We start from the raw sequence: 24,632 nt of genomic DNA on the forward strand, positions 1-24,632 counted from the left end.
GAATTGAATAATGTAAAATTATTTTGCATTTAATAATATAGCATTTTAATAATATATAATATAGCATTTTATAAGCCATGTTTTAATGCTTTTAGTGCTGCAATGTTTAAGTAAAATCTACTAAGATACAGCTATTAAAATATACTTGAAGCAGTGTGTAGCAAAGTAACTTTTACTGAAGAATTTCTAGTAAAATCCAGATAGAATTGTGAGTAACTTTTACTTGAATATATGGTCTGTTAAATTTACTAGCAGTTTGTACGTGGAAAAAGTTTTTAAGTAAATCTTACTCCACATGTTTTGCAGTGTATGTATAGGCCTATAGCAAGCAGAACTCTCCATTAGCACAGCTAGAAAGTGAGGTTTTCTTGTCTAAAGTTTTCAATCATTTAAAGGTTAGTACAAGGTTCCCTTAAAGGTTTCAATAATTTTAAGGTTACGGGAACGTTCCCAGAACTATAATGCACAACCAAACGGGATCGTTCTATTTCAGTAAAGAAAACCTTCCTGGGGAACCAAAGGGCAACCAAAATGATCCGTTCCCAGAACGTTCTGGGAACCAAAAATTGTTAGCTGGGCCCAACGTGTCTTTTCCTTTCTTCTGGCTACTCTTTTTTCCTTACACCTTACAAAAACTTGCCAGTAGGTGGATTGGTTGCTTTGCTCGGCGTGTAAAAGTAAGTAGCACCTTGTTTTCGGATTGCACTATACCCACTGCAATGCTGACCAGCATGGAGCGATTCAAGAAATGAACGGTTTTCATCCTGTCTGCAAATGAAGCTGATATAGTCGTGACGCCATTAGTCTCCGTTCCTTCACTACTCATGCGTAACGTTTCCGTTCTCTCCATTGGAGTCGTACGAGACTTGTGGGCGGAGCTTCTCCTTATGAATCAAGGGTGTTACAACCGGCTTTCCCAAAGCCACAGTAGCACTAAACGTTTCCTTACACAGTGAACACAACGCTTCAAATAATCACACACGACATCATACGTTCATAGAGTTTGTGTTTGTTTTGAATATTTTTAACACATTTATCAACACAAAAAGCGTTTTAAGGGTATTTAGACGAAATGGCGAGAGGAGAGGGGGCTGAACAGTATTCTAATGCCAGTCTGCTGACGAATAACAAGTCTGATGAAGAGACGGATTCTAAGGTATTTATTCTGTTGTATCATTAATACACATTCTAATGTTGAATGAAAGTAGTATATTTGAGTAAATGTATATTTCTTCTTGCTGTTTTTTCAAACCCAAGATTTCTGTATTGATTCATATGAAAGGCATACGCTAGCCTATGGGCGTGGGTTTGAGCAGCAGTTTACTCTTTTGATAACACATGTAAATTACGCGTGTTTATACTAGTTAGTTTGCATATAATCATGTATAATAATCAGATATACTGATTGGTTATTTTTAACTAGCAATAATCGAATAAATGACGTGTCCTAAATTATCATTAGCGCTAAACTTGCCGCCTTTTTATCTTTGATGCTGAGCCAATTGAATATTTATTTTTATAAAATACAGTCATCCTAGAAGCTCATAATCCAGATTACTAACTGATTTGATATGAACACAGTACCCACATGCCCATGTAGAGCTGTGCTATGTGCAGTTGGTAAACCGATATGCTACGCGTCATGTGCTGTTGGCTGATCTTCACGTCACCAAAATATACACACATACATATACATATACATATAATCTTTCAGTTTCTTTATTACCCAACCAAAAGTGCATATTTTATATCAACTTATTTTAATGCACCTGCTGCTGGTATTTTCAAATATTTCTGGTGTAACTAGCATTAAAGTTCCTATTTGTATATTGTATAAATATTTTTAAAAGTATGCCCCCAGAACAGTTAGTAACATCCCCCAACGATTGGTGGGTCAGTGACAGTTGATGTTTAAAGTTTACACATATTTGTAAATGGTATGTGTGTCGTGGCAGTCTTAGGACTACTCAGGACCACAGTCAAGTGTGCTTTACTTTGGCATGGGTCTACAGTCTTCTGAGCAGGAAATACAATTAAATACAAGATCAGGATTTATATAGGCAATTCCATGTAAAAGAGCTGACAATATTAGAATTGTCTAAACTTAGAATAATAGAAAAACTAAACAATAAGTAAAACCCCCAATTGTCATTTATTTATTATTCCCATTTCCCCTTTTCTGTAGTCATATGTTTGGAAAAAAATATGAGAGAGATTTTTAAGAGAGCATTCAGGTCACATTACACATATGTAGTTCTTTATACACTTTATGTCTTAAATGTATGTGGACAACTTTCAGCCATGTTATGTATATGCCTGAACAACAGTCTATGAATTGTTATACCCAAAATGCTGATTTATTCCTACATATCAGAAGTTTGTGGCTCTCTTTAGATTTCAGCCATGTTATGTATATGCCTGAACAACACAGTCTATGAATTGTTATACCCAAAATGCTGATTTATTCCTACATATCAGAAGTTTGTGGCTCTCTGAAACATCATATGCAAACTGTCACACTGACATCAATTTTGTGCAGGCATTGAGATAAAAAGAACATGTAATTCATAAGTCTAAAAGTTTAGATGCCACATTAATTCATTCAACACCAATCATCTTTGTGTTTTCCCTCTGGCATTTATACCCTTAATGGTATAAATATTGTTGAAAGATGTGTTTGGCAAAAAAAAGGACACATTTGCACATTACAGGTGTAGAAGAAGGTCAGTCACTCCCACCATAACAGTGCTAAGAGGAAAAACACAGTGGTATCATGGTTTGTTTTAATCACTCAGCTTATCTCAGTGGCAATGGTTTTATAATATGTTATCATAAATGAAGGTGTGCTGTATGTTGTCTATTTTTGTAGCCTGTCCTCTCAAATATGTGCATAGGTTACAGGTTATTCTGGTTTTTCTTGAATAATGGAACTTGCATGGGAAAAAAAGCATCTTTAATAAAGTGAAACTAAGGCTAAACAATACAAGACATCAAGCATTATCTAATCACTAGGTGTTGATTCTTTGTATTGGATACAACAGAGCATGTTGGGTTTCTTTCTGTTTTAGCTTAAGTTGTATACTTGAAGTGGCAATAGAGGTCTTATTTCATGGAAACAGTTTTCCCCCATTCTGCATTGTTTTGGACCACCCTAAAACAAAACTCCTGTTTGTATTGGTTTTCCTTAATTTTAGAACTGAACTGGTCAACTTCTAATGAGTTGTGTATACAACAGACAAAGTGTGTCTTGGTTTCCAGTTGAGGCTAGGAAATGGGTTCATCATATGTACTCATAAAGCATATATATGAAAATTACAGGTACATTAACACCTATCTGCTTGGGTGTTTCTATTTGGCAAAGGTTTGATGATCTGTCAGTGTATACCAAATAAAAAAAAAAAAGAATTTGAAAAGCAGGCCATGCCTGTATAAGAAGCAGTGCAGTTCTTGCTGTGAGGTGTTGCTACTGGTTTGGTAACCTGTTCTGCAAATATGTTAAAAGAATCAGTCATCAGCCTTTCACAATGATCCACATTTTCAGCCCCATTTGTAAAAGTCACCGATACTTCCACCGTACTAACACATCCAGAAAACTTCTTGACGGCTACTAATCTGCAAGAGTAGATGCTTGCAGCCACATTGTGTATCTTTTAAAACTGCAGCTTGCGCAACATCATTTTGCACCAGAAAACAATTGGAGAAAATCACCACTTGCCCTAATTTGTATAAATGAGCTGACATGTCATATTTGATGTCAAAATTATTAGCAGTAAAGATAGAGATGCTGTTGTTGTTGCCCCAAAATGAAGACAATTCTGCTCTCTGGCTTTATCCACACATGACAGTGGCATTATTTAGATTTAAACTTGAAATCTTGACTATCTGACAATAAAGCTTTTGTTTTGCCACTACATAAAATGTTCCTAGCTATTTTGTAGTGGTTTCTTAGACATTTCAAATTGAATTTAACTGGTGTAGTCCAGTTTGAAGTAGTGGGTATACTGTAGGGCTGTCGAAATACATTTTACAATACAAACACTATTTAAATTTAGATTTTTTTTTTACATTAACATACAAAGATTGTTTTTACAAATTTATAATTTTTTTTATTCATAATTCTTTCTATTACATTTACATACTTAGCTGAATGGTTGAATGGTAGAACAGTTGCAGCAGTTTGTTATATTAAATACAACTGTAACCCAGTTTGCTGCTGACAGTTTAAAACACAGCCAATTATTTATGAATGCAAAGATTAGATGTGGATAGAAATAGCATTACACTAGAATTTAGATTATATTGTTCTTATTTATTTAATTATAGATTTATTTATTTATTACATATCTGTTTGTGTTAGGATTATTATGTATATCCTGTGAATAGCTTAATAAGGGCATTTCCTCAGTTATTACTAACCTTTTAAGAGCCTTGAATCATTTAGTTGAATTTTGAAATACAGAAAAATTTGATTTTTTTCTCTACTTCCTATATGCTCTTGGTTTTGTTAAATGTATTTCCTCTTTTTTTTAAAAAGTACTATAATTGAAAATGTAATTTTTTTTTTTATGTTTCAGTCGGAACAGAAAGGACGCTTATCTTTCTGCAATAAATTGTGTTATGCCATTGGAGGAGCACCCTATCAGATCACAGGATGTGCACTGGGCTTCTTTCTCCAGATATACCTCCTTGATGTTGCTCTGGTGAGTTAATACTTATTTCATCACTTGAATCCAAGTCATGTTTTATTTATTCTTAGATGTTGGGTTCTTTCCCTCTGTGGTTTCCCCTGGTAATTTTCACCTAAATGTTTCTGTAGACAAATAAATCTATTTTTGTTTAACAAACTGTAATTGCACTGCCTTTTTATTTAAAAAATAGTCAGACATAAATAGCTGTTCACCTTTAATGGAGCATGTTAGTTTCTGTTGCCACAAGTAATTGACTTTGTTGGCTTAGACTGTAAAACAGTTTTGTTTTACAGCCAACAAAACTGTAAACTCCCCCCCTGCCTAAGCAGTCATAGGACAAAATGCCAGCCACTTCATAGCAACAATGAAGGCATTGTGCTGAACAATTAATTGGTGGAAAAGTGTTCTGCTGTGTCATTAACTTGTAAGGAGTTACTATGGTTTTAACAAGCATCTTGGACAGATTAAAGGGTGCAAATACCAGAGGCACACAGGGAACTGTATTAGCTTTGGTCATTTATCAAGTGTCTTAGGCAAGCAAGGGAGCTCTTTACAGTTATAAGTAAGGCGTTTCAAATTGAGACAGTGCATGTAAGTGCTAATTACACTATACTGGTGGTCAGAAAGTGCAAATCAGTCTAGTTGTTTTGCATAGCCACTTTGTATAGCCAGAACGCTTCTTAGTGGGAAAACGTAATGCTAACACAGCTAGTTGTTGTGACACTCAAGGTCACCCTGTTGCTATGTGTTGGTTCTGAGAAAGGTCATTGTAATTCATTTGCTGCCCAAATCTACATCACAGTGTGTTTTATGAAGTTTGAATTAAAAAGCATAGATTTTAGTGTTACCGGGTTATTTAAATCAAAACATTAATTACTGAAAGAATAGGAAATTCCATTTGATCAAAATATTTTGCCAGCGTTTCTAGTGTGCAGTAATGATGGTTTACAAACTCTAATTAGAGAGTGTATACCTCTGATTATCTTTAAATACATATCATTTATTTTAAGAAGGCACCCTAACTTACCCCACACACTACCAGAGATTCATCTGTCTAAAAGTACATCTCTATTCAAAGTTTGGATGCCTGTAGCCAAATCCCTTAGAATTTACTGAACAATTACTGTTTCTTTGTTAAATTTAACATTTAAGTATTTAAGTATATTTAACTTCTGTTTGCTTAGAAAATCAACAAATCATGGAATTCGAGCAGGGCTGTTTAAGTTTTTACGTAAGACTATTCAAAATCTTCAGCAAACCAACTTCACATTAAACAAGGACATACTGCTTTTCTAAAAATGTGTGGACGTGACAGTAACTACAGTGGGGGAAATAAGTATTTGATCCCCTGCTGATTTTGTAAGTTTACCCCCTTACAAAGACTTGAACAGTCTATAATTTTTATGGAAGGTTTATTTTAACAGAGAGAGACAGAATATCAACAAAAAATCCAGAAAATTCTGACCCATGAGGTTATGTGCCCATGAGGCACACAAATTAGTCCGGTCCCTGTATAAAAGACTCCTGTCACAGAATCAGTTTCTTCCGTTCAAATCTCTCGACCACCATGGGCAAGACCAAAGAGCTATCAAAGGACGTCAGGGACAAGATTGTAGACCTGCACAAGGCTGGAATGGGCTACAAGACCATCAGCAAGAAGCTTGGTGAGAAAGAGACCACTGTTGGTGCGATCATTCGAAAATGGAAGAAATACAAGATCACAGTCAATCACCCTCACTCTGGAGCTCCATGCAAGATCTCACCTGGTGGGGTAAGAATGATTCTGAGAAAGGTGAGGTCAGCCCAGAATTACACGGGAGGAGCTTGTCAATGATCTCAAGGGAGCTGGGAGCACAGTCACCAAGAAAACCATTAGTAACACACTTCGCCGTTATGGATTGAGATCCTGCAGTGCCCGCAAAGTCCCTCTGCTCAAGAAGGCTCATGTACAGGCCCGTCTGAAGTTTGCCAATGAACACCTGAATGATTCAGAGAAAGCTTGGGAGAATGTGATATGGTCAGATGAGACCAAAATTGAGCTCTTTGGCATCAACTCCACTCGCCGTGTTTGGAGGCAGAGAAATGCCCAGTGGGGATGGTGTTCTTGGGGTCATATCCAGCATTTCTCTGCTCCCAGCTCCCTTGAGATCATTGACAAGCTCCTCCAGTGTAATTTTGGGCTGACCTCACCTTTCTCAGAATCATTCTTACCCCACCAGGTGAGATCTTGCGTGGAGCTCCAGAGTGAGGGTGATTGACTGTGATCTTGTATTTCTTCCATTTTCGAATTATCGCACCAACAGTGGTCTCTTTCTCACCAAGCTTCTTGCTGATGGTCTTGTAGCCCATTCCAGCCTTGTGCAGGTCTACAATCTTGTCCCTGACGTCCTTTGATAGCTCTTTGGTCTTGCCCATGGTGGTCGAGAGATTTGAACGGAAGAAACTGATTCTGTGACAAGAGTCTTTTATACAGGGACCGGACTAATTTGTGTGCCTCATGGGCACATAACCGATCTGTGGGGGTCAGAATTCTTGCTGGTTGGTAGGGGATCAAATACTTATTTCCCTTAATTAAATACAAATTAATTTATAACTGGATTATAAATTATAAACAAATTAATTTTATTCTGGATTTTTTGTTGATATTCTGTCTCTCTCTGTTAAAATAAACCGTCCATAAAAATGATAGACTGTTCAAGTCTTTGTAAGATGGTAAACTTACAAAATCAGCAGGGGATCAAATACTTATTTCCCCCACTGTATTTACAAAGATTATTAATTGTTATAAATAAACATACCTGGTTATGGCTGTGACTACTGTTTGTGTATAGCAGTCTACTATATTATTTGCTGTTTACACTAAAAGATTCCAGACCGACCAGGAATATGTACAGTGGTATACTGTGTGCACTCTTGAAATCTCAACAAGCTCTGCTGTAGCTCATAATTCCACGTCATCCAAATTTCTTCCAAAATAAGCATGTTCATTTGCTTTGGGTTAAAACCAGAGTGGAGTCAGTTGAAGTAGATATGCCACAAAAACATTGGGTTGAACTAGAGCACGAAAGGAGGGCAGCTGATCTGATCTTAAAAAAAAGGAGCATACAGTCTACTTTGAAAACCATCATGACTGGAATTGCTGTAATGATTGGTTTACTGTAAGCTCTTGTGGTTTTGTGCTGTGTTCTGAAATGCATATTCACTGCATCCCTTTGTAATAAAATAATAAAGCATTTATCATTTTCTTTGCTATTTAGTTGGATCCATTCTATGCCTCTATTATCCTGTTTGTGGGACGAGCTTGGGATGCCATCACTGACCCAACTGTGGGCTTCCTGATCAGCCGGAGCCCTTGGACCAGATTTGGAAGAATGCTACCCTGGTATGTGTCTTGCCACTCTTGAGCAGTGTTCTTTTTTTTTCTTTGAACTAAAGACAGATTGGTTAGCATTTTTTACATAAGCATTACAATGTTCTATTCACTTGCAGGTTTTAGATGTTTTTCTTTGATTATTCGCAACTTTAGAAATAGATTAGCGGGCCAGATACTCCTGAGTAGTTTTATCATTATGAAAAAAGTGCAGTTTATTTTTACCATAATACCTAATAAAGTAATGCATTAGCCATTTCTAAAAATACAGTTGACATATTTAATGGGAATAAAACCAGTAACAAAGCTTTAGGTTTCTCTGTTTTGCTTAAAGGTACAGTTCAGTATTCAGTATTCCCTGATAGGTTTGGTGCTTTCCTAACCCCTCTTTGGTTTCAAAATCAAATAATTTTAACTTTGACTCAGACATATGATAATTCCTGCATGTGGTGGTGCATTTATACAAGTGGGAGCTTTATATAGTGACATTGATACTGCTTCATGGTTTAATTAAGGTTGCCCAGACCCAGGAGCACAGATGCATCTCTAAGCTATGTAAGCAGTATGAGACAGAAAGTTGTTGCACCCAGCTGGCAATGTTTTATGAATCTGTCAAACTAGACATTTGCTTTGTCTCTTTGATTTAGTGGTTTTAAAAAAGGGTAAAACTGAAACAGATAGCAAATTCTCGCCTGAACCATCCATGATCCCTGCAGTAATAAACTAGTGCAGTTTACCTCAGCACCACCCATTTGCAGTATTTTAACTGTAATACAATATTAATTTTAATTTATTTATTATGTTTCTTAAATACAGGGGTTGGACAAAATAACTGAAACACCTGTCATTTTAGTGTGGGAGGTTTCATGGCTAAATTGGACCAGTCTGGTGGCCAATCTTCATTAATTGCACATTGCACCAGTAAGAGCAGAGTGTGAAGGTCCAATTAGCAGGGTAAGAGCACAGTTTTGCTCAAAATATTGCAATGCACACAACATTATGGGTGACATACCAGAGTTCAAAAGAGGACAAATTGTTGGTGCACGTCTTGCTGGCGCATCTGTGACCAAGACAGCAAGTCTTTGTGATGTATCAAGAGCCACGGTATCCAGGGTAATGTCAGCATACCACCAAGAAGGACAAACCACATTTAACAGGATTAACTGTGGACGCAAGAGGAAGCTGTCTGAAAGGGATGTTCGGGTGCTAACCCGGATTGTATCCAAAAAAACATAAAACCACGGCTGCCCAAATCACGGCAGAATTAAATGTGCACCTTAACTCTCCTGTTTCCACCAGAACTGTCCGTCGGGAGCTCCACAGGGTCGATATACACGGCCGGGCTGCTATAGCCAAACCTTTGGTCACTCGTGCCAATGCCAAACGTCGGTTTCAATGGTGCAAGGAGCGCAAATCTTGGGCTGTGGACAATGTGAAACATGTATTGTTCTCTGATGAGTCCACCTTTACTGTTTTCCCCACATCCGGGAGAGTTACGGTTTGGAGAAGCCCCAAAGAAGCGTACCACCCAGACTGTTGCATGCCCAGAGTGAAGCATGGGGGTGGATCAGTGATGGTTTGGGCTGCCATATCATGGCATTCCCTTGGCCCAATACTTGTGCTAGATGGGCGCGTCACTGCCAAGGACTACCGAACCATTCTGGAGGACCATGTGCATCCAATGGTTCAAACATTGTATCCTGAAGGCGGTGCCGTGTATCAGGATGACAATGCACCAATACGCACAGCAAGACTGGTGAAAGATTGGTTTGATGAACATGAAAGTGAAGTTGAACATCTCCCATGGCCTGCACAGTCACCAGATCTAAATATTATTGAGCCACTTTGGGGTGTTTTGGAGAAGCGAGTCAGGAAACGTTTTCCTCCACCAGCATCACGTAGTGACCTGGCCACTATCCTGCAAGAAGAATGGCTTAAAATCCCTCTGACCACTGTGCAGGACTTGTATATGTCATTTCCAAGACGAATTGACGCTGTATTGGCCGCAAAAGGAGGCCCTACACCATACTAATAAATTATTGTGGTCTAAAACCAGGTGTTTCAGTTATTTTGTCCAACCGCTGTATATTTGTTTTGCACTTTCTTAGACAAACTCATTCACAGTTGGTAAACAATAATTAAATATTGCAATAAGTTATGTTTTTTTTTTTATATTTATTTATTAATTACAGTTTTTAGACTTTCTAAATTGTACAAAACATTTGTGAAGATATAAATATAATTTTTGAAATGAGAATTTATGGTGCAGCCCAAACTACCATAGAGTATGTAAAATAATAACATTAATATTAATATTAAAGATATTAAATGTATGTTTGACTTTCTTGAATATATTCTTAAATATTAAAATAATTAAATAAGTGTAAAATAGACACTGTGATATGAACCATCAAAAGTAATAGTCACACAAGTAATAGTTTGCTAACTTTTGCTGAACTGATTAATTATGTTTAATTAAATAAGAAAAAGGAATAACAATGTGTGTGTTAGCTTTAACAAAAGAAAAATAACAGCTTGCCACGTTGGCTCACAATTGTTAAGTTTGTTACGTGTAATCACTGTTAAAGCCATTTGATTGTTCATGCAGCCTTAACTAAGGCAGTATTCAAATACTACAGTATTCAAATTGGTAAATAGACTTGAATAGATAAAGAAGCCACCACCGTATACAACAATGTACTTATAACTAGGCTCAGTTATATGGCAGTTTTTTTTGTTTGATTAAACAAAGTTAATAAAGATAAACTTAACTGAAAGAGGTTGAATTGTTCAGCACTAAATGCAGCTGTTTGCTTTTGCCTAATTTAAACAATACCTGTTTTTCCCCCATTAGAAAGTCAGACCTTTCTTCTCTAGTTCTTTACCCACTGTCAACATCTATTGCTAAATGTCTAGGGTCAGTATGATTGCTGGTTTGGAGAACTCTGCCGAGTTTCACAAAGAATTAGGAAAATTGTGTACATTTCTAGGTTGGGTAAGAACAGGGTTTTCTTGGGTTGACGCCCAGAATGATACTGCTTCTACATGAATGCTTCCAATTTTGTAAATGTGCTCTAGGATCGGGGTCGGAATTATACAAAAAATTCATAAAATGTTCCCTTTTTAATTGATTAATCTTGAGTATATAAACAGAAAAAGCACATCTGAGCCCTGCAGTTTAGACCAGGGATAGGAATTCGCTAGTTGGGAGGACGGGGGAAATATGTAAATCCTAAAGCCCTGAGTGGTCCAGCCCTCAACACACCACTGCTTCTGCTCCAATCAGAGGCTGTAAAATGCTACACACTACCATGTGGAGTTTTGTGAGGTTACTTCAGTTCAAATAGGACATGCCCGAGAATGAACGTTATTCATGCAAGAGCGAATGCTGTTGCTGTGGAGAATATTGAACATGCTGTTGTTCTGCGCCTTTATAAAAGGCTTAAATATATAAGAGTTTTATTTAAGCTTAATAATAACAACAAAATGTTTTTATTATTTAGGTTTTTTTTTAAAGAAAGACTACAAACAGATTGCATTGTTTGCACTTGCTGTAATGGAATTTCAGAAGAACTCGATAAACCAGATGTGTGGGTGTGGTAGGCGGTATGGTGGTATGTCTGTGTTTATAGTCAAACACTAGCTGAAGAAAAGAACTTATTTACAAAGACTGAGATCCAGTGTTCTATAAAGCAATACTTCTTTTAACATTACAGGTTCATTTTAAAAGAATCATAAAATAAGGGAGGCATGGTGGCACAGTGGCTAGCGCGGACACTTTCTGTGGGTCCTTTCTGTGTCGAGTTTGCACATTCTTCCTGTGTCCATGTGGGTTTCCATCAATTGCTCCAATTTCCTCCCACATGTCCAAAGACATTCATATAGGTCAATTGGAGCTACTGAAATTGCCCTGCGTGTGTGTGCGTGTTCATCAAATCTTTGTTTATTTTTATTCGCTATGTGCAATTTAGCTAATAAACTGTGATTGTGCATTACAATGTACAAAAGTGTTTACTTTATAGTGTTAACTTATTTTCAATTAAAAAAAGTTAGTAAAACATAAAATTCAACCAAGCCTGTCTATAGAAGTATTTTTATTTAACAATGTTATTTATTTTAAAGATGTTTTACATTATAAATGTAGAAATCCACATATATAAACTATAGCCTTAAGATGATGTTAATTAAGTGGCTTGTGAGAAAGGGGTCACGAGACAAAATATGACTTAATACCATAGTTAAACCAAGTATGAAAAACAAACCCCAGTTTATATTAGATTGCTGCTTACGATTTTCCAAACTTTTTCCTCGCAGATACAATGTGTCGTTTTTGCATAGTGGGTTATGAAATAATAGTAATAATGGTAATTATTCCACCTAAATATACAGAACACTTAGATGGTCCAACTTTTAACTGGCAGTGGCAGAGAAAACCCTGCTTTTATTGATGGACAGCTAGTCAACATGTATGTAACTGGCAGATAAAGCTGTCCTGTAAATAAAAATGTGTGTATTGTGTGTTCTGTTCTGAATAGGACTATAGTTAAAGCATAAAACAAGTTTGTACAGACACTGGGCATAATTGTGGTTTACTGTGTGTGTTTGCCACCATAGATACTTTATACTGGCATTATTCACTATAGTGAAAGTAAATAAAAAACAAATACAGTTGGACAATCTGTTTGCATAACCATTGTATGTGCTCTTGTCTATCTTGTTACATTTTTGGGAAATGAGTACTCTTTCCGTGTATTCCACATTAGCATTGTGTTTCTGTACATGACATTGAGTCATCGGAAGTGTGCAGTAATAGCAGGATGTGACTGAAGACATTTCATTTATTGCACATATTGAGAATCAGTATTGTCTATTTTGTGTCGTAACATAACATCTAGATGATTTTAACTTCAGGACAGTGAAAAACTGGGTGTGTTCTGGGTGTGTTCTCTCTTGCCAGATTTTTTTTTATTAAACATATTCAGTTTATGGTGAAAAGAATGTTCAACTTTTAAAATGCTTTTACAAACCTTCCACTAGACTGTCTGAAATGTTTAATAGATTGTATTTACCCACAAGAGCATTAGTAGGGCTGGCCACTGACTTTTTAATAAGGCTTGACTTGCAGTTGACTTGCATTTATGCATCCACCAAACCCAGATTCTGCTATTTGATGTCAGTCCATGTTATAGCTTGGCGTTGCTCATTGTGATCTCAGGTCCTAAATCTTCTGGTTGCTCTCAAAGGCAGTTTGTAAATTAGTAGTGAGTGTAACCAAAGCAAACAGTATTTTTATGGTTTGGACATCTTACCTTACTCTATGACAGAGCCACATTTCCAACAAGTACCTCTGTACAACCCACTGTACTTTCTATTGAGTTTGTCTGTGTTTTATGTGTTGTAATGTTAATGTTTTGTGTTGTAACGGAGCTACTGTGTTTTTATGCAAGACAAATTTCAGATCTTTGATCTGACAATAAAGTATTATCTATCTATCTATCTATCTATCTATCTATCTATCTATCTATCTATCTATCTATCTATCTATCTATCTATCTATCTATCTATCTATCTATCTATCTATCTATCTATCTATCTATCTATCTATCTATCTATCTATCTATCTATTGTCCTGCTGAATGCTTGATTTATGCACCTGTTAGCACTTGTTAAAAGTAGTGTCCACAAACTGCTTAGATTTTTTTCTTTGTTGACAGTTCAAAAGTGGCAGCACATGACTTTTTTTAATTGCTTATACCAATACTTGTTATATAATATTGCTTTATATCTTTGCTTGCAGGATTGCTCTATCTACACCATTTGCCATCGTGTCCTACTTTCTCATCTGGTATGTGCCCCCATTTGAGCAGGGCAAAATAATCTGGTACCTCATATGCTACTGTCTCTTCCAGACACTACAGACAGTGAGTATCAGCCTGTAATGTTTTTTTACAATGTAAACTGTTATGTGTTTCTTAGTACTTAGTTGTGCTCATTTTGTGTTTTAGTGTTTCCATGTGCCATACTCTGCCCTCACTATGTTTATTAGCACGGAACAGAAGGAAAGGGATTCTGCCACAGCCTACCGTAAGTGCTTTAGAACAGCTTGTATCAAAAAACAGTATTAAGTACATATATGATGAGTAGCTCAACTGAATAAGCCAAAAGTATGTGGACACCTGAACAAGTGCTTGTTGGACATTCTATTCTAAAACCATGGGCCATCACAGCACCCACTCTTCTGCAAGGGCCTACCATAAGATTTTTAAATGTGTCTGTAGAAAACAGTACCCATTAAGTCAACAGAACATTTGTAAGGTCAGGCAATGATATAGGCCAAGAACACATGGCTAGCCATTAAAGTTCCAAATGTTAAAATATTAAAGTATTTTGTATTATTGTGTAAAAGATTATAAAAATGATTGTAAATATTAAAATATTATATATAGTTTATATTATTCTAATATTTTATATTACTATAATAATTACAACAACAATATAATAATAAACAATAATAAATTTGAACAGCTGTTTAAGCAATGGGTGTGGCTGATTCAATAATTTAGAGGGATGTCCACATACTTTTGGCAGTTCCACTTTTTAAACGAGCTATACCAAGGAATTATTGGATACCCATAACCACCACACAAATTGATAGAACGTCTACTTTCCTGGGTACTGGTAATCTAACAGGAAATAACCACCAGTACATAATCATGGCATTATTATTCTGGATTCTGACTAGTAACCATACCATTCTGCCAGGATGACTATAGGCAAAGGTGTTCTACAATAATGCATTCTGTCTGATTGCCCTGCTCTATACCTTTTTAACATTCTTGACGCTTTCTATTTAGGAATGACTGTGGAAGTCTTGGGTACAGTAATTGGCACCGGCATTCAAGGCCAGATTGTGGGAATGGCCAATGCACCCTGTATTCCAATTGAAAGTGAAATAAACTCTTCTACTTTCGGAGCTGAGGTCAACATTAGCCAGCCACACGTTTCCCTTGAACACACAGTAAGTCCTGACTGGTACTTTGATACATTCTAGCCTGGATTGATTTATGTATAGCCCATGTCATCACATGCATAAGATTTACTTTCGATTTTTCCTCAGAGAAAAGCTTATATGATCGCCTCAGGAGTTATTTGTATCATCTATGTCCTGTGTGCCATCATACTCTTCTTTGGGGTGAGGGAACGCAAAGGTGAGCAGAAGTCTGTGATTATTCCACACCATGTCTTAACGCTCATTGTGCTTACTTACACTTTTGATTTCAAGAACATGGCTTCCATAGGGAATTGGTCGTACCTTCAAAGATCTGTTCATATTTAGATTAGCAATTCTGTTTCAGGGACTTTTCCACAGGTCTCACATTACTCTGATGCAGTAGTTGGCAGCCATGAGGTTTGTGGCACTAAAATTGGTGCTGGGTAAACTGAGATTAGTTCTTTGACACCAGCATCAGGGATGCAACTGATATAGTGGGTCATCACATTCGATTGTGCTGAAGTTTCAGTCCACTTCGGAGTCAAACTTTAACAAGTCAGTCTTTGTAGAGTGTGGCTGGCCCAGGAGAGCAAACAGGATCTGTATGTGTAATGCTGAACAGCTCACACATTGTTTGCAGTGTTTAGCCATTCCCTGTTCAGCTTAAAATATTCCTTACAGCATTTACATATTCTCACAAATTTAGGGCCTTGTAACTGCACCGCACAGCATTGACTTCATGAGTGTTTTTTGATGCAAAAACAATAAAAAAAATGTTTAAATTTCACCAGAAAACAAAAAAGGAAAAATATCTTTGCAATCTCTTATTATTTTACAAAATTTTATTGGTTAACTAGATGCATGCCTCTAATAGGAGTGGTTAGTAAAGCAATAAGCCACGAGAGGCCGTGCATTACTGTGATTTTAGCACGGGGATGACGTTTTTAAAAACTTCTTTCCCCGTGCTAAAATCATAACAGTAATGCACGGTCTCGAGTGGCTTATTGCTTTTATAAAACGGCGGTCAACATAAAATATAATAAATACAACAATGTTTAATTCATAAATGTATTTATTGTGTATAAACTTACAATAAAGCATTCTTCCGCGACGCAAAATAGTTCGATTAACAGTGTTGCTAGGCAACATGAGAGCGAAAATAACATTAACTTTTCCTATTCAGTGGCGTATTAATATGGAATGATGTGAGGTGGTCCTAGGTGTGCGTTTATCGGGGATTTTACAACAGCTTCGAACGCGGCTCAGCCAATCAGATTTTAGGACCGGAACTATCCGTTTTATAACACCACTTTTATTTTATCTTAGTTCCTCTGAATATTAAAACAGTAACATTGATTTAGTTACTTCGGTATTCTATGAACACAAAATACATCTTAGCATTACTTTTAGATTAAAAATGATCGAATTAATAGTAAATTTATGGTGGCGTAAGTGAGTTCATGGGTTTCAAATATAAAATTGATTAAAAAAATAATAAAAGTGGTAGACATATGTTGTTATATTGAATGCTACTTTTTGAAGAACACCTTTGTGAGGTCTTAAGCACTGTACCAATATTTACAATTCACTTACATTTTATGCATTTAGCAGACACCTTTATTTAAAGTGACTTACATTACAGTTACAGTATACAGTCTGAGCAATTGAGGGTTAAGGGCCTTGCTCAAGGACCCAACAGCAGCAACCTGGCAGTAGTGGGGCTTGAACCAGCAACCACCTTCTGATTACTTATCCTGTACCTTAACCACTAGGCTACAGCTTGCTTACAATATAATTGTACAACCACATTTTCTGAATAAGGCTGCAATGATCCAACATTACAAAAGTTCTCAACTCTAGTGCATGCAGTTTTAGTGTGTTCACTTCACGCCTGTATGGCAATTCCAGTATGACATGTTAATTAGAGAAGTTACATTGACTGACTGCTTGGCTCTAATAGGAGGGATCAGCTCGGGCATTTTCTGAACAAAAATCAGTAACATTGAATCAGTTACTTTAGTACATGATGATCCTACTCTTTTACATTGTCAGATAAAAAAATATATATTTCCAACTATTAATGATACTTTGAACATGTTCTGACCTTAGTGATTGTTACACAATGCCCAGGGTTCATTCAAGCATTTCTCAATTTTTATTCCTATATTTGGACACAACTGAGACTGTGAAGTGCATGAAACCAAAAACGGGGAGAAGCCAACAAAACTAAAAAGCTAAAAAAAAAAAAAAAAAAAAAAGTCCAGAAAGGCCATGTGGTGGTGTTTTTTTTTTTTTTTTTATCTTGTGACCTTAAGATAACTAACATCTGACACTACGTCTCGAGATCATGATTTATTCTATGTGTTATTTCATTGATAACTTAAGAAAACAACTTTGTTGTGTACTGAAGATAGCCAAAGTTTTTTGTGAACACTTTTCTGGTGATAAAGGCATTAGCAACATTTGAATAAGAATTGACATGAATAAAAATGGAACTGATGATATTTTTACATGGTTTTACCTTCATCAAAAAACATTTGCTGGTTTTGGTGAAATGTACAACTTTTGTTATTTTGAGATCACAAGAAAAAAAACCAGATGGAATAAGTCGTGATCTCAATTAAACAGTGTTTGTTATCTTGATCATATGATAAAAAGGAATAAAGCTTGGCCTTTTCGTGACTTCTGTACAAAACCATGCTAAAATAAAAGCTATATTAAACTTTAAATAAGTGAAAACACAAAACTAATAACACTGCTGGCTTGTTTTGGCAGAAACCACCAAGTCCAGAGCCGAGCCCATATCCTTCTTCAAGGGGATTCGTCTGGTTATGGGCCACGGTCCATATGCCAAGCTGGTGATGGGCTTCCTTTTTACCTCTCTGGCCTTTATGGTAAGTTTTATTCCTTTAGGCTGCTGTACCACCATCCTGTTTTGCACAGTTCTGTTTGTTTTTGTGGCATTCACTTGGACTAGTCACAGCATGTACTGTTTTGTTATGTTTAAAAAGACCTATTTTGTGTTTATGCAGCTCCTGGAGGGAAACTTTGCTCTTTTCTGTTCCTACACACTGGGCTTCAGAGATGATTTTCAGAATGTTCTGCTGGTAGTCATGGTAAGTGCTGTGCTGAGTTCAATCACTAATACAAAATGTAGTTAAGACATATTAATACTAATCTTTCATATCTCATCCAAACTGAATAACCACCGTGGATACACATTTTATTATTATTTTTTGAGTTGTGAGGGTTGCCATGGTTATCATGGTATGAGCTGCAAATAAAATAGTTAGTGGGGCCATTTTTTCCCTTACAACATAAGAGCTTTGAGCTACAGAAAATGATTCACCTTTTCCCCCAGGGGTAACAAGTTTGAGTCTCACCATAAATCTGTGTCTGAGATCTGCTTTTTGTCAATCATGGAAATCTGGATCTTCTGTGTATGTATACGGGCAGTTAAATAATGGCTTCATGTTCGTCAGTGAAATAATTTGCCAGTCTTGCATTCATAGACTGTTGTGTAATAGAGAAGACGGTTAGTGGTTTGTAATTAGCAATGTCTGACCAAATGATGAGCACATCATGAGCAAGTCATCACCTATCAGAACTTCTGGTGACCGAGTCTGAGGTGGCACTATAGACCATCATGGAATAATGGAATAAACTGGATCCCTACTGGATGGCTCAGTGGGTAGCACTGTTGCCTCACAGCAAGAAGGTCCTGGGTTCGATCCCCAGGTGGGGCGGTCCGGGTCCTTTCTGTGTGGATTTTGCATGTTCTCCCTGTGTCTGCATGGGCTTTCTCTGGGAGGATTGAAGATACAAAAACTGTCCATGACTGTGTTTGACATTAAACTTGTGAACTGATGAATCTTGTGTAACGAGTAACTGCAGTTTCTGTTATAAATGTAACCAAAAGTGTGTAAAGCATGACGTTAAAATCCTTATAAATAATAAATCCTAAGATGTATTTTAATTAAACATGTGGACAGTTTAGACATTGTATTGCTTAAAGCTTCACTTTTGCATAAACACAAAGTTACTGCCCTTTTCCCCATGATTTCTCTTGTAAAATAATAAATCACATAAAAAAATTCCATGTCGAAGCTGATGATGGCTTTTCCGAGTAAAAGATGCCATACTACTTACTACTAGTAAAAAAGCCAGTTATACTAGTTTTAATGCAGCTTGTAAACACAGACACTTCATTAATCATTCATCTCCTTTTGTCTGCAGCTCTCTGCCACCCTCACCATCCCATTTTGGCAGTGGTTCCTTACTCGATTTGGCAAGAAGACAGCTGTGTATGTTGGGACTACAGTAAGTGTTGGCAGAAACAGTTGAGAGGAGTCACTTGCACCAGTGTTTAAAATAGTGACTTGCGTTTTAGGACATAAGCTATTTATGATTCGTGGCACCATCTGGTAACTGGTAAAGATGGTGATTGGGATTAAACCTAACGTTTAACTACACATACATGTGCACAATCAGTTTTGAATAGTGCAACTGTAGTATGTCCTTATTATACAAACGATCTTCAAAAAGTTTCCGCACTTTTATATTTTTGTTGGAAACGGTGATGGCAGGAGGAGTACTAATTGGTCGTGTCTGAGACTGAGAGAGAGCTTATAGTCCGGATTTAGCACCATCTGATTTCCACCATTTTGAACCTATTTTATTTGTTCTGTACCGTTAACAGCTTTATAAATGGCCGCTCAGGTGGCACAGCGCTAAAATACGCTAGCACACCAGAGCTGGGATTTCTAACATATCGTATCGAATCTCAACTCCATCCGGCTGGGCTGGGCGGCTATATGAACGACGTTTGGCTGTTGTACATCCAGGTAGGAAGCCGGATCCGGACCTCATAACTGATGCAATTACGACCTCTGCTGGCTGATTGATGGCGCCTGCACAGAGTAGAGGAATGATGCTGATCAGGGTGTGGTTCTCCGTGCACAAGGCTGATCGGCATATGAACTCACCTTGTGCAAGTGAAAAGATGCAGTCGGCTACTGCTCACATGTCGGAGGGGGCGTGTGTCAGTTCACTCTCCTCAGTCGAGCAGCAGTACAGAGGAAGCATAACACAATTGGGTAAAAATTGGAGAAAAATAAACAGCTTTAGAAATAAACAATCTCATTAAAATGTATTGTTTGTACAGGCTGTTGCTGATATGCCTGTTTTGTATCGCAGTACTGCAACCAGTAAATTCATGAAGTTTAGAGAACGTTGACCTGAATTTCCTATTTATTTGTTGTTGGTTTTTTTTTGCAGTCTGTGATTCCATTTATGATCCTGATGGTCCTGCTCAAGCCTAATCTTATCTTGACGTACGGTATCGCCTTTACTGCTGGTGTCAGCATTGCTGCAGCCTTCCTTCTGCCCTGGTAAGTGCCAGCTGATGAGAACCATGAATGCTTTTCAAGAGCGCTTCACAAACTAAACCGTATGTGTCTGTGGGTGTAGGTCCATGCTTCCTGATGTTGTTGACGACTTCAAAGTTCAGAATCCTGGCTCTCAGGGACACGAAGCCATCTTCTACTCCTTTTATGTTTTCTTCACAAAGTTTGCGTCTGGAGTCTCATTGGGAATCTCCACCCTCAGTCTGGAGTGAGTTGCACCACATGACCACAAATCATGTGCAATTCTTACATTTCTGTCTGCCTGTATAAGTGTTAAGTCTTTGAAGTGAGATTTTCCAGGCTGATTAAACTGATCAAATTGATTTTTGTCTAACCGTAAGGGTAATTCCTGGAAACCAAGTAAATAGTACTTTTAATTCAAAGTTCAGGGTCATGACAGTTCCAGTTCCACTGGAATGGGCTGGGCGCACGCAGGGTCTGGCCAGCTGTTAGCGCCACTGAGACTCAAACCCAGATCTCAGCATAATACACAAACTGCAGGAAAATAAAGTAAAAAAAAACAAGTGCAGATACTTTCACTCGAGTGTACTGCATGATGTAACTGAGCAATTAACATTATGCAATTAACCATGCACTGTGTTAGGACCATCTGACATTGATTTTGGATTAAAATTGAGAAAATAGGGATTATTATTAATGCACAGATGGCAGGAGCTTCACAGTCACAAACACTGTTTAACTAATTATTGCTTGATCTTTCTTGGTTTGTGTGTGAAGTATACCAAGAGAACAACAGGCTTTAATGCTTGACCTCTACAGCAGGAAAGTTTGGTGGCTGTTATGTTCTGGGGCATTTTGCTGGTATGGTTTGGGGAACATGCCAAACATCACAGACAGTGACCATAAATAAACACATCCCCATGTGCTGGGTGGCACTTATCCTACTTAGTGTGCCATCATTTACTATACTTACTGTACTCCAATACTAGTGTGCATTTACATCCACTTTGAGCTGAGCCTGATGATGCAAACAGAAGTTAATAGGCAGTGCAAATGGAGCCTTTGATGTGTAATGCGATTAGGTCCAATCAGTAGGCCAGATCTGCATGGAAACAGTTTTATATAAACCTTTCAGTTGCATTATAGCAGATCATGTGGTGAGATCTAACTAATCTTTCTCTATACTTACTTTTTTCTCAACAGCTTTGCAGGTTATGTGACAAGAGGTTGCTCACAACCAGAGGCAGTGGACATTACACTGAAGGTTCTGGTCTCAGCTGCTCCTATTGTACTTATCATCATAGGACTGTTTATTTTCATTTCCTACCCAATCGACGAGCAGAGACGGCAGGGCAACCGCAAACTGCTCACTGAGCAACGGTAAAGCTATACATTAACCTCTATTATTTTACAATGTAGGTTTTGAGTTTAAGAAGCAAGTGGTGTGTTTTTATATATCTGCTAGTTTGAAAAAATTACATGAAAAAAAAGTGTTTTAAAGGTTTATCTTGCCCCCACCCCCAAACTTCTCACTCAATTTGATCATTGCCAAATACCCTGTTGCAATTCACTCCACACTTGTATCACAAAATATAAAGTGAAAAAAGTACACATGCTTCTGGTCAAGTGTACTGTATGATGCAATTGAGCAATTAACATTACTCAATTAACATTACACTGTCATGCCCATCAGATGTTGATTTTGGATTGAAATGGAGAAAAGAGAAATCACTATTAGTTCACAGATGGTAGAAGCTTCAGTCACATACACTGTTTTATTGACTGTTGTTCGATCTTTCCTGGCTTGTGTGTGAAGTATACTAAGAGAACAACAGGCTGTAATGCTTGAGCAATTGCACAAGACCAATGAGACTTATTCTACCAGCCTTCAAATACATGGCCAGTTGTGCCTGCTTGGTCACTCGGTCAGGTCGATAAAACTTTCATGGCTGTTTGCATCACAGGCTAGTGATTTGGGGCCGTGGTGGTTCGTACCTGTCTGTCTGATTCTCTAGCTTTCTGTCGGATTTGCTGACTGATATTATATGTCTTTTGTTCATAGGTCACTGATACTAAGACTCGTGAACAAACTTGCTGATTTATTGACTCTCTGACTTTCAATTGAATGGTCTAGTGGAGTCTTCTGGTCCTTTGCATTTACACTTTTTGTTTAATTGTGCAGCCAATAACATTTTTGTGAAAGATAATTGATTTTTGGTAAAACTAATAATGCAGGAGAAAATCCAGAATTGTGAAATTGCTTTAATAGAGAGAAAAATATACCATAAAGACCTAATATAGCAAAAAACCTTAGTTTAAACCTTAAGTGTCGATATTAAAGAAATAGGAACCTTTAAGCTGTATAGGGTTTTGGTACATTACGCAAATTGGAATGAACGAGTGAATTAATGCACACTGATGTTCTTTTTTATTTTTATTAGGGAGATGGAAGCAGAAGCAATCTCAACAGAAACAGAGCTGGGTGATGTCCTGTGACGCAAATCACATGACTTTACAGAGGACATTCAGATGTTTGAACAGCAAAAGAAGGGACTCTCAAAGGCGAGATGAATTTCATACAGAGGCACTAATCCAATAACACTTACCCAGAGTTTCCACCTGTTTGTCTGTCTGTCTGTCCACTTCTACTCTCTTAACAGTGGAGTGGAGGATCTTAGAGATCCATGTCCTGCTGAGCCACTTTCAAGCTCCTGAAGAGTCCATTGTCCCTAAATGCACACAAAGCTTGAAACGTGATGCAAATGCCTCTGTGGTTCGTGCCGCCGACTTTGAAGCTGCTAACCCGAACATGACTGAGAAATGTCTTGATGTACCATTTAAAAAAAAAAAAAAAAAAAAAAAGCACAAAGCCTTCACACTACACCAACACATTCTCCACCTGAATGAGAATGGGTGACACTTTGAATTTAACAGCTGTTCTTGCAATGTTACATTCAAGCATATTGTATTATATTCAGGGTACCTTTTTAGTTTTAATTTGAAACAACTGTAATATTTTGCATTATTTTGTACTTCACTTTTGTAGTGCTGCCAAATTTAAACAGTTTACAATACTGCGCTGTAGTGTCTGTGCCTATGTGCGGCTAGATCTGTGCGTGCCATCATGCCTTCTCTCCACTGCCAGTCTATAGAACACAACTTGATAATGGTGTGATACTCAATGTACTGTATCACTCTGAGTTGGGTGCCAAAATCATATTTGATCTCAGTGGTCATGAGGGCTTAGCGATTGTTGGATTTTTTATTAAACAGAAATTCAAACATCAGCCTATTTGAAGACAAAGCACAAACTGCTGCCAGGTGAACGTATTTGCACAGTTGAAGTTTTTCTTTTCTTTGACTTGCCAAGATGTTAAAGTATATTTGACAGTGTTGGCTGTGCATAGCCAGCTGACACCAACATGAGTAATATGAAGTTATTTAAACATTTTTATTGTATTTTTTGTTGTTCCTGATAAATATTGCCCCATGCCTCTTAAGGGAAATAGTAGGAAAAGAATATGAGCAAAAACAAATGTGATGTGTCAAATGTCTATTGGTCCATGTCTGTTTTGTAAAAGTATTGTTCTTTATCAATATACAAAGCAGTTACCTGTAATAAACAGTGCTAATATTGTTGAGGGAAGCACTAGTATAGCATGCAAAATTGTTTGCAAGACATGACTAATGAACAAATGCATCTTCTGTGTGTTTAATGTCTGCCTTATCTTACAGAGATTTTTGCAGAAATGTATTTCCTAAGATTACTTGTAAATATACGTTTAAGTATGTTGTGACATGTCAAATATAATTCCATATTTTTTAATGTGTTTTTGTTTCTACAGTCAGTGGAAAGGTACGGATTGTTTCACTGCTACACTGGTGTTTAAACTCATGAAACTGTTGTACATATGTATGTATATTTCTGTATATAATGTACAGTGTTTGAATTCTTTTAGGTGTTTATGATTGGGAAACACATTTGTGTAGTTATTTAAAATAAGTTGAGAATGGAAAGGAAAATGATTAAAATATTAATACATTGTTCTTGTGCATTGTGGTGTTGTAATAGAATTTCAATAATTTTTTTTATTTGTCAATTTCCAGAAAAGTTAATTCTCTTGAATCTTTATTAAACGTACAAAGACAAAAAATCCAATATTAATTCATCACTTTTTAATGATTTGGGAACTGTGGATATGAATTGTTGGCAGATT

General features: G+C 37.1%; 1 protein-coding gene across 1 annotated transcript; it reads left to right on the forward strand.

The window, feature by feature from the left end:
* The first annotated feature begins 933 nt into the window (after positions 1-933).
* mfsd2ab (MFSD2 lysolipid transporter A, lysophospholipid b) lies at positions 934-24,458 on the forward strand. Its single transcript, XM_063014422.1, has 14 exons — positions 934-1,156; positions 4,575-4,700; positions 7,946-8,070; positions 13,856-13,979; positions 14,064-14,142; positions 14,913-15,076; positions 15,176-15,266; positions 17,825-17,943; positions 18,082-18,165; positions 19,286-19,369; positions 20,327-20,439; positions 20,519-20,662; positions 21,619-21,795; positions 22,857-24,458. The coding sequence occupies exons 1-14, from the start codon at positions 1,073-1,075 to the stop codon at positions 22,909-22,911; spliced, it is 1,569 nt and encodes a 522-aa protein (XP_062870492.1). The 5' UTR covers positions 934-1,072; the 3' UTR covers positions 22,912-24,458.
* Positions 24,459-24,632: the final 174 nt, after the last annotated feature.

The sequence above is a fragment of the Trichomycterus rosablanca genome, chromosome 2 (genome assembly GCF_030014385.1).
Source record: "Trichomycterus rosablanca isolate fTriRos1 chromosome 2, fTriRos1.hap1, whole genome shotgun sequence".
Lineage (NCBI taxonomy): Eukaryota > Metazoa > Chordata > Actinopteri > Siluriformes > Trichomycteridae > Trichomycterus > Trichomycterus rosablanca.

Excerpts from the sequence above, each read along its gene's own strand:
- mfsd2ab (XM_063014422.1), top strand. The coding sequence starts at position 1,073 with ATGGCGAGAGGAGAGGGGGCTGAACAGTATTCTAATGCCAGTCTGCTG. Across the intron at positions 19,370-20,326 it reads CTGTGTATGTTGGGACTACA|TCTGTGATTCCATTTATGAT; the intron begins GTAAGTGTTGGC and ends TTTTTTTTGCAG. Across the intron at positions 21,796-22,856 it reads AAACTGCTCACTGAGCAACG|GGAGATGGAAGCAGAAGCAA; the intron begins GTAAAGCTATAC and ends TATTTTTATTAG.